Source organism: Salvelinus namaycush, unplaced genomic scaffold (assembly GCF_016432855.1).
Source record: "Salvelinus namaycush isolate Seneca unplaced genomic scaffold, SaNama_1.0 Scaffold873, whole genome shotgun sequence".
NCBI classification, from domain to species: domain Eukaryota; kingdom Metazoa; phylum Chordata; class Actinopteri; order Salmoniformes; family Salmonidae; genus Salvelinus; species Salvelinus namaycush.
Window position 1 is genome coordinate 56,881 of NW_024061612.1, and position 17,964 is coordinate 74,844.

General features: G+C 43.0%; 1 protein-coding gene across 1 annotated transcript; it reads left to right on the forward strand.

Annotated features, from left to right (window-relative positions):
- Positions 1 to 9,241: 9,241 nt before the first annotated feature.
- LOC120043121 (intestinal mucin-like protein) lies at positions 9,242 to 17,360 on the forward strand (the record flags this gene model as incomplete). The annotated part of the gene is made up of 20 exons (XM_038987842.1): positions 9,242 to 9,375; positions 11,263 to 11,435; positions 11,555 to 11,760; positions 12,195 to 12,366; positions 12,495 to 12,742; positions 12,929 to 13,112; positions 13,270 to 13,453; positions 13,691 to 13,863; positions 13,992 to 14,061; positions 14,163 to 14,284; positions 14,490 to 14,521; positions 14,849 to 15,017; positions 15,181 to 15,285; positions 15,437 to 15,477; positions 15,691 to 15,813; positions 15,946 to 16,044; positions 16,138 to 16,266; positions 16,475 to 16,514; positions 16,716 to 16,839; positions 17,036 to 17,360. Coding segments are annotated over 20 exons (2,742 nt in total), but the record flags the coding sequence as incomplete, so codon positions are not given.
- Between the last annotated feature and the right edge of the window lie 604 nt (positions 17,361 to 17,964).

Genomic DNA, 17,964 nt, shown 5'->3' on the forward strand with positions numbered 1-17,964 from the left:
ATGATTAAAGTGCAGCCAGATTTAAAAAAAATATCATAGTGATAAATGGCAATCTTGATGGCAATTAATAGAAATTGGTATGTAACGTGTTAGTAAATGCCTTTTCGGGTCCCTTGAACGGACCCGAGGACAATCAAACTCGGACAAGAACGGACCCAAGAACAATTATACCCAAACCCGATGACAACCAGTTCCTAGATCCGACCCATACCCTATGGGGTCTGGGTCTAGACAAAACCCGATTGGACCCAAGTATCAAAAAATTACGTTTATAAGCCAAGTTTCTCCACTGGTTAACAAAAAGGACTTTATATTTTGCCTTCTATAAGTATGTAATTTAACCTTATTAACGTAATTTAAATATGCTATAGGCTAAGCAGAGCTTTAAATGGGTAATTTCGGGTCCACTCAGGTTTATCAGCTTTACTTACAATTGACTCGAGACCTGATGACAATCAAACAGGAATCGACCCGAACCCGGGTAAAACTTTGCATTTTGGACACAGACCCGCTCGGGTCACGGGTGGGGTCTTGAGTATTTGGGTTTGGGTGGACCCGTGAAGACTTCTAGGTGGTAATGATAAGTTTCAATCATATTAACGATATGTTAAAATGTAGAATTGTAAATACGAGCTATTTGGTAAACTAAAATGTTATTTTTCTGGACGAGTTAACTAAAGAAATATATTTTTCAAAAACAGAACCAACATCAACATGGTCTTCAACAACAATGGAGACCACAACAACTACGGTACCCTCAACAAGTGGAGAAGAAGCTACATCGACCACAGCTGAAACTTCAACAAAGGAAGAAACAACAACTGAGACCAGCACATCCACAAAGCCACCTAAAGAAGTCACCTCCGGCCCAACAACCACTTCCACCACTGTAATTGTTGAAACCTCTACTTCAACATCACAGCCCACAGCAACAGGTGAAGAAACATCAGGGCCAACAGTCATTACATCCAATCCCACTACTTTAACAACAACTACAATTGCACCCACAACAACTACACCTACCACAGGTGGAACAACAACAATTGAAGAAACCACAACTGAGACAATTCCATCTACATCCACAAAGCCACCTAAAGAAGTCACCACCGGCCCAACAACCACTTCCACCACTGGAATTGCTGAAACCTCAACATCACAGCCCACAACAACAGGTGAAGAAACATCAGGGCCAATAGTCATAACATCCAATCCCACAACTTTAACAACAACTACAATTGCACCCACAACAACGCCACTTACCACAGGTGGAACTACAGGAATTGAAGAATACACAACGGAGACAATTTCATCTACATCCACAAAGCCACCTAAAGAAGTCACCACCGGCCCAACAACCACTTCCACCACTGTAATTGTTGAAACCTCTACCTCAACATCACAGCCCACAACAACAGGTGAAGAAACAGCAGGGCCAATTGTCATAACTTCGAATCCCACAACTTTAACAACAACTACAATTTCACCCACAACAACGCCACTTACCACAGGTGGAACTACAGGAATTGAAGAAACCACAACTGAGACAATTCCATCTACATCCACAAAGCCACCTAAAGAAGTCACCTCCGGCCCAACAACCACTTCCACCACTGTAATTGTTGAAACCTCTACTTCAACATCACAGCCCACAGCAACAGGTGAAGAAACATCAGGGCCAACAGTCATTACATCCAATCCCACTACTTTAACAACAACTACAACTACACCTACAACAGGTGGAACTACAACAGTTGAAGAAACCACAAATGAGACAATTCCATCAACATCCACAAAGCCACCTAAAGAAGTCACCTCCGGCCCAACAACCACTTCCACCACTGTAATTGTTGAAACCTCTACTTCAACATCACAGCCCACAGCAACAGGTGAAGAAACATCAGGGCCAACAGTCATTACATCCAATCCCACTACTTTAACAACAACTACAATTGCACCCACACCAACGACACTTACCACAGGTGGAACTACAGGAATTGAAGAAACCACAACTGAGACAATTCCATCTACATCCACAAAGCCACCTAAAGAAGTCACCTCCGGCCCAACAACCACTTCCACCACTGTAATTGTTGAAACCTCTACTTCAACATCACAGCCCACAGCAACAGGTGAAGAAACATCAGGGCCAACAGTCATTACATCCAATCCCACTACTTTAACAACAACTACAACTACACCTACAACAGGTGGAACTACAACAGTTGAAGAAACCACAAATGAGACAATTCCATCAACATCCACAAAGCCACCTAAAGAAGTCACCTCCGGCCCAACAACCACTTCCACCACTGGAATTGCTGAAACCTCAACATCACAGCCCACAACAACAGGTGAAGAAACATCAGGGCCAGTTGTCATAACATCCAATCCCACAACTTTAACAACAACTACAATTGCACCCACAACAACGCCACTTACCACAGGTGGAACTACAGGAATTGAAGAATACACAACGGAGACAATTTCATCTACATCCACAAAGCCACCTAAAGAATTCACCTCCGGCCCAACAACCACTTCCACCACTGTAATTGTTGAAACCTCTACTTCAACATCACAGCCCACAGCAACAGGTGAAGAAACATCAGGACCAACAGTCATTACATCCAATCCCAATACTTTAACAACAACTACAATTGCACCCACAGCAACGACACTTACCACAGGTGGAACTACAGGAATTGAAGAAACCACAACGGAGACAATTTCATCTACATCCACAAAGCCACCTAAAGAAGTCACCTCCGGCCCAACAACAACTTCCACCACTGTAATTGTTGAAACCTCTACTTCAACATCACAGCCCACAGCAACAGGTGAAGAAACATCAGGGCCAGTTGTCATAACATCCAATCCCACAACTTTAACAACAACTACAATTGCAACCACAACAGGTGGAACTACAACAGTTGAAGAAACCACAAATGAGACAATTCCATCAACATCCACAAAGCCACCTACAGAAGTCACCTCCGGCCCAACAACCACTTCCACCACTGTAATTGTTGAAACCTCTACTTCAACATCACAGCCCACAGCAACAGGTGAAGAAACATCAGGGCCAATAGTCATTACATCCAATCCCACTACTTTAACAACAACTACAACTACACCTACAACAGGTGGAACTACAACAGTTGAAGAAACCACAAATGAGACAATTCCATCAACATCCACAAAGCCACCTACAGAAGTCACCTCCGGCCCAACAACCACTTCCACCACTGTAATTGTTGAAACCTCTACTTCAACATCACAGCCCACAGCAACAGGTGAAGAAACATCAGGGCCAATAGTCATTACATCCAATCCCACTACTTTAACAACAACTACAACTACACCTACAACAGGTGGAACTACAACAGTTGAAGAAACCACAAATGAGACAATTCCATCAACATCCACAAAGCCACCTACAGAAGTCACCTCCGGCCCAACAACAACTTCCACCACTGTAATTGTTGAAACCTCTACTTCAACATCACAGCCCACAGCAACAGGTGAAGAAACATCAGGGCCAATAGTCATTACATCCAATCCCACTACTTTAACAACAACTACAATTGCACCCACAGCAACGACACTTACCACAGGTGGAACTACAGGAATTGAAGAAACCACAACGGAGACAATTTCATCTACATCCACAAAGCCACCTAAAGAAGTCACCTCCGGCCCAACAACCACTTCCACCACTGTAATTGTTGAAACCTCTACTTCAACATCACAGCCCACAGCAACAGGTGAAGAAACATCAGGGCCAACAGTCATTACATCCAATCCCACTACTTTAACAACAACTACAACTACACCTACAACAGGTGGAACTACAACAGTTGAAGAAACCACAAATGAGACAATTCCATCAACATCCACAAAGCCACCTAAAGAAGTCACCTCCGGCCCAACAACCACTTCCACCACTGTAATTGTTGAAACCTCTACTTCAACATCACAGCCCACAGCAACAGGTGAAGAAACATCAGGGCCAATAGTCATTACATCCAATCCCACTACTTTAACAACAACTACAACTACACCTACAACAGGTGGAACTACAACAGTTGAAGAAACCACAAATGAGACAATTCCATCAACATCCACAAAGCCACCTAAAGAAGTCACCTCCGGCCCAACAACCACTTCCACCACTGTAATTGTTGAAACCTCTACTTCAACATCACAGCCCACAGCAACAGGTGAAGAAACATCAGGACCAACAGTCATTACATCCAATCCCACTACTTTAACAACAACTACAATTGCACCCACAGCAACGACACTTACCACAGGTGGAACTACAGGAATTGAAGAAACCACAACGGAGACAATTTCATCTACATCCACAAAGCCACCTAAAGAAGTCACCTCCGGCCCAACAACAACTTCCACCACTGTAATTGTTGAAACCTCTACTTCAACATCACAGCCCACAGCAACAGGTGAAGAAACAACAGGGCCAGTTGTCATAACTTCCAATCCCACAACTTTAACAACAACTACAATTGCACCCACAACAACTACACCTACCACAGGTGGAACTACAGGAATTGAAGAATACACAACGGAGACAATTTCATCTACATCCACAAAGCCACCTAAAGAAATCACCTCCGGCCCAACAACCACTTCCACCACTGTAATTGTTGAAACCTCTACTTCAACATCACAGCCCACAACAACAGGTGAAGAAACATCAGGGCCAGTTGTCATAACATCCAATCCCACAACTTTAACAACAACTACAATTGCAACCACAACAACGCCACTTACCACAGGTGGAACTACAGGAATTGAAGAAACCACAACTGAGACAATTCCATCTACATCCACAAAGCCACCTAAAGAAGTCACCTCCGGCCCAACAACCACTTCCACCACTGTAATTGTTGAAACCTCTACTTCAACATCACAGCCCACAGCAACAGGTGAAGAAACATCAGGGCCAACAGTCATTACATCCAATCCCACTACTTTAACAACAACTACAACTACACCTACAACAGGTGGAACTACAACAGTTGAAGAAACCACAAATGAGACAATTCCATCAACATCCACAAAGCCACCTAAAGAAGTCACCTCCGGCCCAACAACCACTTCCACCACTGTAATTGTTGAAACCTCTACTTCAACATCACAGCCCACAGCAACAGGTGAAGAAACATCAGGGCCAACAGTCATTACATCCAATCCCACTACTTTAACAACAACTACAATTGCACCCACACCAACGACACTTACCACAGGTGGAACTACAGGAATTGAAGAAACCACAACTGAGACAATTCCATCTACATCCACAAAGCCACCTAAAGAAGTCACCTCCGGCCCAACAACCACTTCCACCACTGTAATTGTTGAAACCTCTACTTCAACATCACAGCCCACAGCAACAGGTGAAGAAACATCAGGGCCAACAGTCATTACATCCAATCCCACTACTTTAACAACAACTACAACTACACCTACAACAGGTGGAACTACAACAGTTGAAGAAACCACAAATGAGACAATTCCATCAACATCCACAAAGCCACCTAAAGAAGTCACCTCCGGCCCAACAACCACTTCCACCACTGGAATTGCTGAAACCTCAACATCACAGCCCACAACAACAGGTGAAGAAACATCAGGGCCAGTTGTCATAACATCCAATCCCACAACTTTAACAACAACTACAATTGCACCCACAACAACGCCACTTACCACAGGTGGAACTACAGGAATTGAAGAATACACAACGGAGACAATTTCATCTACATCCACAAAGCCACCTAAAGAATTCACCTCCGGCCCAACAACCACTTCCACCACTGTAATTGTTGAAACCTCTACTTCAACATCACAGCCCACAGCAACAGGTGAAGAAACATCAGGGCCAATAGTCATTACATCCAATCCCACTACTTTAACAACAACTACAACTACACCTACAACAGGTGGAACTACAACAGTTGAAGAAACCACAAATGAGACAATTCCATCAACATCCACAAAGCCACCTAAAGAAGTCACCTCCGGCCCAACAACCACTTCCACCACTGTAATTGTTGAAACCTCTACTTCAACATCACAGCCCACAGCAACAGGTGAAGAAACATCAGGACCAACAGTCATTACATCCAATCCCAATACTTTAACAACAACTACAATTGCACCCACAGCAACGACACTTACCACAGGTGGAACTACAGGAATTGAAGAAACCACAACGGAGACAATTTCATCTACATCCACAAAGCCACCTAAAGAAGTCACCTCCGGCCCAACAACAACTTCCACCACTGTAATTGTTGAAACCTCTACTTCAACATCACAGCCCACAGCAACAGGTGAAGAAACATCAGGGCCAGTTGTCATAACATCCAATCCCACAACTTTAACAACAACTACAATTGCAACCACAACAGGTGGAACTACAACAGTTGAAGAAACCACAAATGAGACAATTCCATCAACATCCACAAAGCCACCTACAGAAGTCACCTCCGGCCCAACAACCACTTCCACCACTGTAATTGTTGAAACCTCTACTTCAACATCACAGCCCACAGCAACAGGTGAAGAAACATCAGGGCCAATAGTCATTACATCCAATCCCACTACTTTAACAACAACTACAACTACACCTACAACAGGTGGAACTACAACAGTTGAAGAAACCACAAATGAGACAATTCCATCAACATCCACAAAGCCACCTACAGAAGTCACCTCCGGCCCAACAACCACTTCCACCACTGTAATTGTTGAAACCTCTACTTCAACATCACAGCCCACAGCAACAGGTGAAGAAACATCAGGGCCAATAGTCATTACATCCAATCCCACTACTTTAACAACAACTACAACTACACCTACAACAGGTGGAACTACAACAGTTGAAGAAACCACAAATGAGACAATTCCATCAACATCCACAAAGCCACCTACAGAAGTCACCTCCGGCCCAACAACAACTTCCACCACTGTAATTGTTGAAACCTCTACTTCAACATCACAGCCCACAGCAACAGGTGAAGAAACATCAGGGCCAATAGTCATTACATCCAATCCCACTACTTTAACAACAACTACAATTGCACCCACAGCAACGACACTTACCACAGGTGGAACTACAGGAATTGAAGAAACCACAACGGAGACAATTTCATCTACATCCACAAAGCCACCTAAAGAAGTCACCTCCGGCCCAACAACCACTTCCACCACTGTAATTGTTGAAACCTCTACTTCAACATCACAGCCCACAGCAACAGGTGAAGAAACATCAGGGCCAACAGTCATTACATCCAATCCCACTACTTTAACAACAACTACAACTACACCTACAACAGGTGGAACTACAACAGTTGAAGAAACCACAAATGAGACAATTCCATCAACATCCACAAAGCCACCTAAGGAAGTCACCTCCGGCCCAACAACCACTTCCACCACTGTAATTGTTGAAACCTCTACTTCAACATCACAGCCCACAGCAACAGGTGAAGAAACATCAGGGCCAATAGTCATTACATCCAATCCCACTACTTTAACAACAACTACAACTACACCTACAACAGGTGGAACTACAACAGTTGAAGAAACCACAAATGAGACAATTCCATCAACATCCACAAAGCCACCTAAAGAAGTCACCTCCGGCCCAACAACCACTTCCACCACTGTAATTGTTGAAACCTCTACTTCAACATCACAGCCCACAGCAACAGGTGAAGAAACATCAGGACCAACAGTCATTACATCCAATCCCACTACTTTAACAACAACTACAATTGCACCCACAGCAACGACACTTACCACAGGTGGAACTACAGGAATTGAAGAAACCACAACGGAGACAATTTCATCTACATCCACAAAGCCACCTAAAGAAGTCACCTCCGGCCCAACAACAACTTCCACCACTGTAATTGTTGAAACCTCTACTTCAACATCACAGCCCACAGCAACAGGTGAAGAAACATCAGGGCCAGTTGTCATAACATCCAATCCCACAACTTTAACAACAACTACAATTGCAACCACAACAACGCCACTTACCACAGGTGGAACTACAAGAATTGAAGAAACAACAACTGAGACAATTCCATCTACATCCACAAAGCCACCTAAAGAAGTCACCACCGGCCCAACAACCACTTCCACCACTGTAATTGTTGAAACCTCTACATCAACATCACAGCCCACAACAACAGGTGAAGAAACATCAGGGCCAACAGTCATTACATCCAATCCCACTACTTTAACAACAACTACAACTACACCTACAACAGGTGGAACTACAACAGTTGAAGAAACCACAAATGAGACAATTCCATCAACATCCACAAAGCCACCTAAAGAAGTCACCTCCGGCCCAACAACCACTTCCACCACTGTAATTGTTGAAACCTCTACTTCAACATCACAGCCCACAGCAACAGGTGAAGAAACATCAGGGCCAATAGTCATTACATCCAATCCCACTACTTTAACAACAACTACAACTACACCTACAACAGGTGGAACTACAACAGTTGAAGAAACCACAAATGAGACAATTCCATCAACATCCACAAAGCCACCTACAGAAGTCACCTCCGGCCCAACAACCACTTCCACCACTGTAATTGTTGAAACCTCTACTTCAACATCACAGCCCACAGCAACAGGTGAAGAAACATCAGGACCAACAGTCATTACATCCAATCCCACTACTTTAACAACAACTACAATTGCACCCACAGCAACGACACTTACCACAGGTGGAACTACAGGAATTGAAGAAACCACAACGGAGACAATTTCATCTACATCCACAAAGCCACCTAAAGAAGTCACCACCGGCCCAACAACCACTTCCACCACTGTAATTGTTGAAACCTCTACTTCAACATCACAGCCCACAGCAACAGGTGAAGAAACATCAGGGCCAGTTGTCATAACATCCAATCCCACAACTTTAACAACAACTACAATTGCAACCACAACAACGCCACTTACCACAGGTGGAACTACAGGAATTGAAGAAACCACAACTGAGACAATTCCATCTACATCCACAAAGCCACCTAAAGAAGTCACCTCCGGCCCAACAACCACTTCCACCACTGTAATTGTTGAAACCTCTACTTCAACATCACAGCCCACAGCAACAGGTGAAGAAACATCAGGGCCAACAGTCATTACATCCAATCCCACTACTTTAACAACAACTACAACTACACCTACAACAGGTGGAACTACAACAGTTGAAGAAACCACAAATGAGACAATTCCATCAACATCCACAAAGCCACCTAAAGAAGTCACCTCCGGCCCAACAACCACTTCCACCACTGTAATTGTTGAAACCTCTACTTCAACATCACAGCCCACAGCAACAGGTGAAGAAACATCAGGGCCAATAGTCATTACATCCAATCCCACTACTTTAACAACAACTACAACTACACCTACAACAGGTGGAACTACAACAGTTGAAGAAACCACAAATGAGACAATTCCATCAACATCCACAAAGCCACCTACAGAAGTCACCTCCGGCCCAACAACCACTTCCACCACTGTAATTGTTGAAACCTCTACTTCAACATCACAGCCCACAGCAACAGGTGAAGAAACATCAGGGCCAATAGTCATTACATCCAATCCCACTACTTTAACAACAACTACAACTACACCTACAACAGGTGGAACTACAACAGTTGAAGAAACCACAAATGAGACAATTCCATCAACATCCACAAAGCCACCTACAGAAGTCACCTCCGGCCCAACAACCACTTCCACCACTGTAATTGTTGAAACCTCTACTTCAACATCACAGCCCACAGCAACAGGTGAAGAAACATCAGGACCAACAGTCATTACATCCAATCCCACTACTTTAACAACAACTACAATTGCACCCACAGCAACGACACTTACCACAGGTGGAACTACAGGAATTGAAGAAACCACAACGGAGACAATTTCATCGACATCCACAAAGCCACCTAAAGAAGTCACCTCCGGCCCAACAACAACTTCCACCACTGTAATTGTTGAAACCTCTACTTCAACATCACAGCCCACAGCAACAGGTGAAGAAACATCAGGGCCAGTTGTCATAACATCCAATCCCACAACTTTAACAACAACTACAATTGCAACCACAACAACGCCACTTACCACAGGTGGAACTACAGGAATTGAAGAAACCACAACTGAGACAATTCCATCTACATCCACAAAGCCACCTAAAGAAGTCACCTCCGGCCCAACAACCACTTCCACCACTGTAATTGTTGAAACCTCTACTTCAACATCACAGCCCACAGCAACAGGTGAAGAAACATCAGGGCCAATAGTCATTACATCCAATCCCACTACTTTAACAACAACTACAACTACACCTACAACAGGTGGAACTACAACAGTTGAAGAAACCACAAATGAGACAATTCCATCAACATCCACGAAGCCACCTAAAGAAGTCACCTCCGGCCCAACAACCACTTCCACCACTGTAATTGCTGAAACCTCAACATCACAGCCCACAACAACAGGTGAAGAAACATCAGGGCCAGTTGTCATAACATCCAATCCCACTACTTTAACAACAACTACAATTGCACCCACAACAACGACACTTACCACAGGTGGAACTACAGGAATTGAAGAAACCACAAATGAGACAATTCCATCTACATCCACAAAGCCACCTAAAGAAGTCACCTCCGGCCCAACAACCACTTCCACCACTGTAATTGTTGAAACCTCTACTTCAACATCACAGCCCACAGCAACAGGTGAAGAAACATCAGGACCAACAGTCATTACATCCAATCCCACAACTTTAACAACAACTACAATTGCAACCACAACAACGCCACTTACCACAGGTGGAACTACAGGAATTGAAGAAACCACAACGGAGACAATTCCATCTACATCCACAAAGCCACCTAAAGAAGTCACCTCCGGCCCAACAACCACTTCCACCACTGTAATTGTTGAAACCTCTACTTCAACATCACAGCCCACAGCAACCGGTGAAGAAACATCAGGGCCAGTTGTCATATCTTCCAATCCAACTATTTTAACAACAACTACAATTGCACCCACAACAACGACACTTACCACAGGTGGAACTACAACAGCTGAAGAAACCACATCAGAGACTTTTCTATCTACTTCCACAAAGCCACCTAAAGAAGTCACCACAGGTCCAATTACATATTCTACAGCTGCTATAATGAAAACTTCAACATCACAGCCTTCAACAACAAGTACAGAAACAACAGAGCCAGTTGTCATCACAGGCCCATTAGAAACAACAAGAACTCCTTCAACATCGCCACAAGTGATTATTACACCAACATCACAAGCAGTCACCACCAGCCAGTGTATTTGCAATGTTAATGGGACACAATATCTACCAGGTAACATGTTATAAATGTATAATGTAAATTCAGACAATCAAAATAAATTACATTTCACTAATCATTTAAAGAACTTTGCAAAATGAAATGTTTTAACACTTGCCTTTCTTAACAATCAGGGAACCTAGTGTATAATGTGACTGATGGTTCAGGCTGGTGCTTCACCGCTTACTGCAAAGCAACGTGTCAAGTTGAAGTGGAATCAAATCCATGTCCTTCCTCTACACCACCCACTGTATCAACCACAACGTCAGAAGAGACCACGACCACACCACCAACATCTCAATCCTCCCCAGACTGCACTAGCGTTCAGCCACCAAGAAAGGTCATTTTTTCCCTAAAAATCTTTTTGGGGGGGGTAATAATAAAATGGGTGAATATGTATACATCTCTTTGTGGTGTAATGCTTGAGACATGGATTGTGTATGTGTGCAATTCAGAGGTTGAATGGGCAAGACAAAAGATTGAAGTGCCTTTGAACGGAGTATGGTAGTAGGTGCCAAGCTCACTTGTTTGTGTCAAGAACTGCAACACTGCTGGGTTTTTCACTCTAAACCGTTTCCTTTATGTATCAAGAATGGTCCACCACCCAAAAGACATCCAGCCACTGTGGGAAGCACTGGAGACAACATGGGACAGCGTCCCCGTGGAAAGCTTTCGACACCTTGTAGAGTCCATGCCTCGACGTACACTTAGAGTATGTTTAACCCTCCTTGTGAATGTTTGAGTAAATGCTTTCCCTTATCAAATCAATGGCAGAATGGAGAATCTTGGCAGCTGAATAGCTGTACCACAGCAATTTGCCAGGACGGCATTGTTGTCCAGCTACCAGTAAAATGCAAGCCAGTGGAGCCACTACAGTGTGTGAATGGCCGTCCACCTGTCAAGGTCTATGATTCAACTGGATGCTGCTTTACATATGAATGTGAATGTAAGTGACAACATACAATCTAACAACCCAACAATCTGAATGAAAATAAGACATTGTTGCTCATTCGTTTTCATTGTCCTCTGTCAATAGCTTAGATTATTATCAACTCATATTTTATCATGTTGCAGGTGTATGCAGTGGATGGGGTGGATCTCACTACATGACATTTGATGGAGTATATTACAATTTCAAGGAGAACTGCTCCTACACCTTAGTGAAAGAAATCAACTTCAAATACAACCTTACCATTATTGTTGATAACCACTACTGTGGAAACGCTGACAGTGGATTCTGTCCTCAGTCCCTTATCATTCACTACAATTCCTATGAAGTGATTCTTACCCAGCAGAGATCTGGTGAAACAACAGAAAACGTGGTAAGTATTTAAAAAAGATCATTCTCATTGCTTGTATTTTTTTATGCTCCTGCGTTATCATGCATTATTAAAATCCCATAACTTTAAATTAAAACCAATAACGGGGTTAACATTGTCATGTTACTACTTTCAAGATAACACATGACTCAACCATCTAAATGTGTATTCATTTCTGCACAAACGCAGGTATATGTCAACAGTAAACGAATCTACCCAGCTTACAGAATGGGTGACATTGCTCTAACAAGTACTGGTGTGGAGGTCGTACTGGAGATCCCTGATCTTAAGGTTCAGGTGTCTTACAAGGGGTCATCATTTAGCATCAACCTTCCTTACTCCCTCTTCCAAAGCAGCACAGAGGGCCAGTGTGGTGAGTATTATTAAAGTGGGTGAATATACATTTCACAGTTTCAAACTTTCAGTAGATTCTCCTATCGAGACCACCCTATAGAAATTGCATACAACAAAAAACTATGACCTGGCCTTTCTAACTAGGTTATACCCTACTTAATATCCATTTTTTCAAGGTACCTGTGATAATTCCCAGAAGAATGACTGCCAGTCACCTAATGGTCAGATTGAGAGCTGCTCAGTCACAGCTAGCCAGTGGCTAATTCCAAACCAGGACTGTCCAACTCCTCCAACAGCACCACCCACAAGCACATCCCCTACCCCCTGCAAGACAGCTATTTGTGAAATCATGAACAGCAAGTAAGGAACATATCAAACTAAGTTTGAAAAAGGGAACAAGCACACAATAGGAATGCCTAAATGATAATTCACTTCCTAATGTGTTTTATCAATTGTAATGTACATTTTCTGTCATGTTAATTTGCTTGTATTTGAAACCTGTTTTTATCATAATACAGGTACTGTTCCATTGGCATTTCTGGTTAAAGGTTGCACTCCATGCATCTCTCTAAATCACTATGTTATTTTCTATCGAAGGGTCTTTGAGGAATGCCATAAAGCGGTTTCTCCTGATGCCTTCGTTCAGGCCTGTAGATCAGATGTCTGCTACAATGCTAATTCTAGCTGCTCTAGTCTGGAGGCGTATGCATCTGAATGTGCAAATAAAGGGATCTGCATTGAATGGAGGAAGTCCACCGATGGAGAATGTGGTGAGCTATGAATCCAAGCATAGTAGTCATGCCACAAATTCAAAGGCAGCGACTTTTGTAATAGGCAACTACTTAAAAAAAATATTTGCTGGTGTTTAGCATAACTGTGACCTGTTTCTGTCCTGCAGAGCATACATGCCCAGCCACTAAGGTGTACATGCCATGTGGTCCAGCAGTTGAACCAACATGTAATACCAGGTAAGCTTTAGTCTGATTGGATGTCATATGAATTTCCTTCATATGAGCCTTCTTTTAAATAAATGATCTCCTGCATAATCCCAAATCTATTTTGTACGCAGATATAATGAGAAGTATTTGAACAACCAAACCCAAATGACCAATAAGACGAAGGAGGGTTGCTTCTGTCCATCTAAAACCGTCTTGTTCAGCACCTACTCTGATACTTGTGTGGTCTCCTGTGGTAAGAATGGGTTATGGGTCATTTTGCAGGTAGCTATCAATATAAGAATTAGACCTTTCTGTACTTTTAAACCTTGAATTCAGCATGAATCACGGTTTACTGGCTTTATTTGTAATGGAACAGTTAACAAAATGTGCAGGTGTGAAGAACTTGACCCCAACTATGCGAGACAAACATTTTAAACACACCCTGTATTTATTTTCAGGCTGCACCGGACCTGATGGCAACCCGCAAATGGTAAGAATTTCCTCCATCTAAATATTCTCCAGATATTCATTCTCACATAGCCACATCATGAGATGCATTTCACGTGAATCAGGGAAACTCACATACTTAGGATGGATACTTTTCATTGACAAGAGGTCTTGTCCTCTTTATTCCTTCCAAAGAACAGACCAGAAAACGTTTCATCTCTGAATAACCACTTCCAACCCATTTCTTCTCACCTAATGATGGTTCATATTAACTGCCATGGTTAAATCCAGTTCACTGCAAAACAACAACATTTTTGTTACTCTTTTCTTTTTATGTATTGACCTGACATTACCCTGTTTTTCCATTAAGCCTGGCGAGACATGGGAAAGTGGTTGCCAGCAGTGCACCTGTGACATGGACTCCATGATTGTCCAGTGCCAGCCTATCACTTGCCCCACACCAGCCATACCCATCTGCAATGAGACTGGTTACAGATTGGTGAACAGGACAGAAGGCTGCTGCCAGAAATATACATGTGGTGAGTGATGGAACAGACCCTTCAGTAAATCATTAGAAAGCCAACTCTTATTCATACAGTACTAGACCAAGATTATCTGAAGTGTTCTGTAGGGTCATAGGGGTTATTTGACCCTCTATCGGCTTGTCGTTTAATCACTTCTCATTGGTTACCGCTGTAACAGAGTGCGATGCACTGCTTTGCCCCAAAGTCATGATGGACTGCCAGCCAGGGTGGGAGGCAATTATAAGCACGTCCAACTCAAGCTGCTGTCCAGAGTATACCTGTGGTAAGTCCCTTTGATTTTCGTCATCAGCGGTTTAGTTAGTTCATTGACTTTGTAATTCCCAGGTATCACTGGTTTGAATTACGTTTGTGTTAACTATGACATGAATCACTGGTATCACTGACTGATTCCTTCTCAATGTGTGTCTGTTCAGTTCCTAAGGGTGTATGTGTTTACAATAACATTGAGTACCAGGTAAGAATAAATCATTTCAAATCAATTTAATTAAATTCAACAAGCTTCTGAAAGATACCCACACACATAGCTTGAGATACGCTGTATTGTGTTTGCTGCCTTCATAATTAGATACATTATACTATAGAACTGCTCCCTTTGCACTCTGACCCTCCTCTATTCAAACAGTCTGTTATAGTGGATTATAACTTGTGTCTCTCTCTTTCACTCCAGCCTGGTGCTGAAGTTCCTAAAGGAACATGTGAGAATTGTATCTGCAGCTCGACCATGGATCCTAGCACCAAGCTCAACAACATTGTGTGCACAAATATCTCATGCGACACTACATGTTCACAGGTAGTTATGTCTCTCTTAACAAAGATGAGAAATGCATTTACGTATTTATAAGAAACTTGCAGTAACCTACTCTGGAGGCTTATGAAGTAGGTTACCAATGATTTACTAATGTACTCTCCATCCTCTTCTTAGGGCTTCCAGTATCAGGCCATACCTGGTCAGTGTTGTGGGAAATGTGTACAGACAAGCTGTGTGGTTAATATGCCAGATAAGACCAAACACACTATTCAGGTGAGTACCACAAGAGTGTATGAGGATGCATAATCTGTCTGCATGATCTGAAACTCCATCATAATTCTTCATCATCTTCTCCTTGTGCAACAGGTGAACGAAACGTGGTCACCACCTGGTGACAAATGTGTGAAGTACACATGTGAGGAAACTGGTGACCAATATATACCAGTGGAGGTGAAGACTGTGTGCCCTGCATTCAGCCCAGAGATCTGTGTTTCAGTGAGTTTCTGTCCTATCTCACCTCCATCGTGGGGACAATCAACACTGCAGTTACACTGTTTCCCATTCTCACTCAGAATGTTACTATAATTTGTAGCACTCTTGGGTCATAGCGATAGATGTTTCAGTAACATTTAGAATGGAAGGGAGCTCACATAATGTATACAATCTGCTGCTTATAAATCATCTCTCCTATTTTTCACCCCAGGGAACAGAAAAGACAGATGCAACTGGATTCTGCAAGACTTGTAAGTAACACGTCCAGCCATAGCGTTCCTAATAACCACCTATCTACTGGTTAATAATAGCATGCTATGTCACCTAAATAAGACCAACAGGAAACATTGTGTGACTACATACTGGCCAAACATGTATATGTTGGCTGTTTCTGCTTCATCTACTGTCATACTGTTTCAAACAATAACTCTTGATGCATCTTCCCTGAGCAGGCACAGAACGCAGGAATGTCTGTGAGATGAAGTACACCACCACTAGCATTGTCATCAGTGGCTGTGCGACCGCAGAGCCTGTGGAGATCAATTCCTGCTCAGGAAACTGTGGAACCTCTTCCATGTAAGTACTACAGATGCTGAATGCAGCACTAGTCAATGTCATGCAGGCCCCAGTCAGTGATCACCTATTCACTATCTAGTGTGCCCTTTATGAACTAGAAGCATATTTGACTTGACTCCTGTGCTCATCTTGTCAAGACAACCCCGGGAATTCAAGCCCTCTTTTCAACTTGTCTTGTGTTTATGTGAATGTGCAGGTACTCAGCAGAGGCGAACACCATGATGCACTACTGCTCCTGCTGCCAAGAGGCGACCACTAGCCAGAAAGAGGTGGAGCTGATGTGCCCTGATGGGTCAAAGGTCAAGCACTCCTACATCCACGTTGAGTCGTGCGGATGTCATGTCACAGACTGTGATGCAGGCACGACTGCCGCCCCGGGGACAACCAGACAGCGCAGGAGGAGGCGCTAAATGTCTAGGGAGACAACATCGGAATTGTCCTCATGACATCGAATGTTTTCGTGCGAATTTGTTTTCTTGTTACTTTTTAATTCAATCTGTCATGTCAGTGTATTTCTACAATCGGCAACACTTACTATTATGTTCTTATACCTTCATTGTAGAATGAATGTATTTTCTATGATAAATGTAGAGGGTAATCTTTTTTCTCATTTGTAGTGATTAATAAACAACAGCAACATAATGTGCTTCTGCATGTTCCTTTTGCTCTTTGAGCAATTCTCACATTCATTCAAGCTATTCAGAGTGACCACTATAACAGTAACATTGTGCTACTTAGAAGTATGTACAGGTAACGGTAACACCAACATAAAGTGTCCTCATAGGGTTATGGGCCAACACGAGCCGCCAGAACAGCTTCAATGCAGCTTGGCATAGATTCATCAAGTGTCTGAAGCTCTATGTTGAGGTATGCGACTCCATTCTTCCACGAGAAATTCCATAATTTGGTGTTTTGTTGATGGTGGTGGAAAATGCTGTCTGAGCTTTCCCTCCAGTATCTCCCATACATGTTCAATTGGGTTGAGATCTGGTGATAGACAGCCATGGCATATGGTTTACATAGTTTTCATGCTCATCTAACCATACAGTGACAACTCGTGCCCTGTGGATGAGGGCATTGCCATCAGGATATACATTTTTCACCATACTTTAGGTTGGTATATTG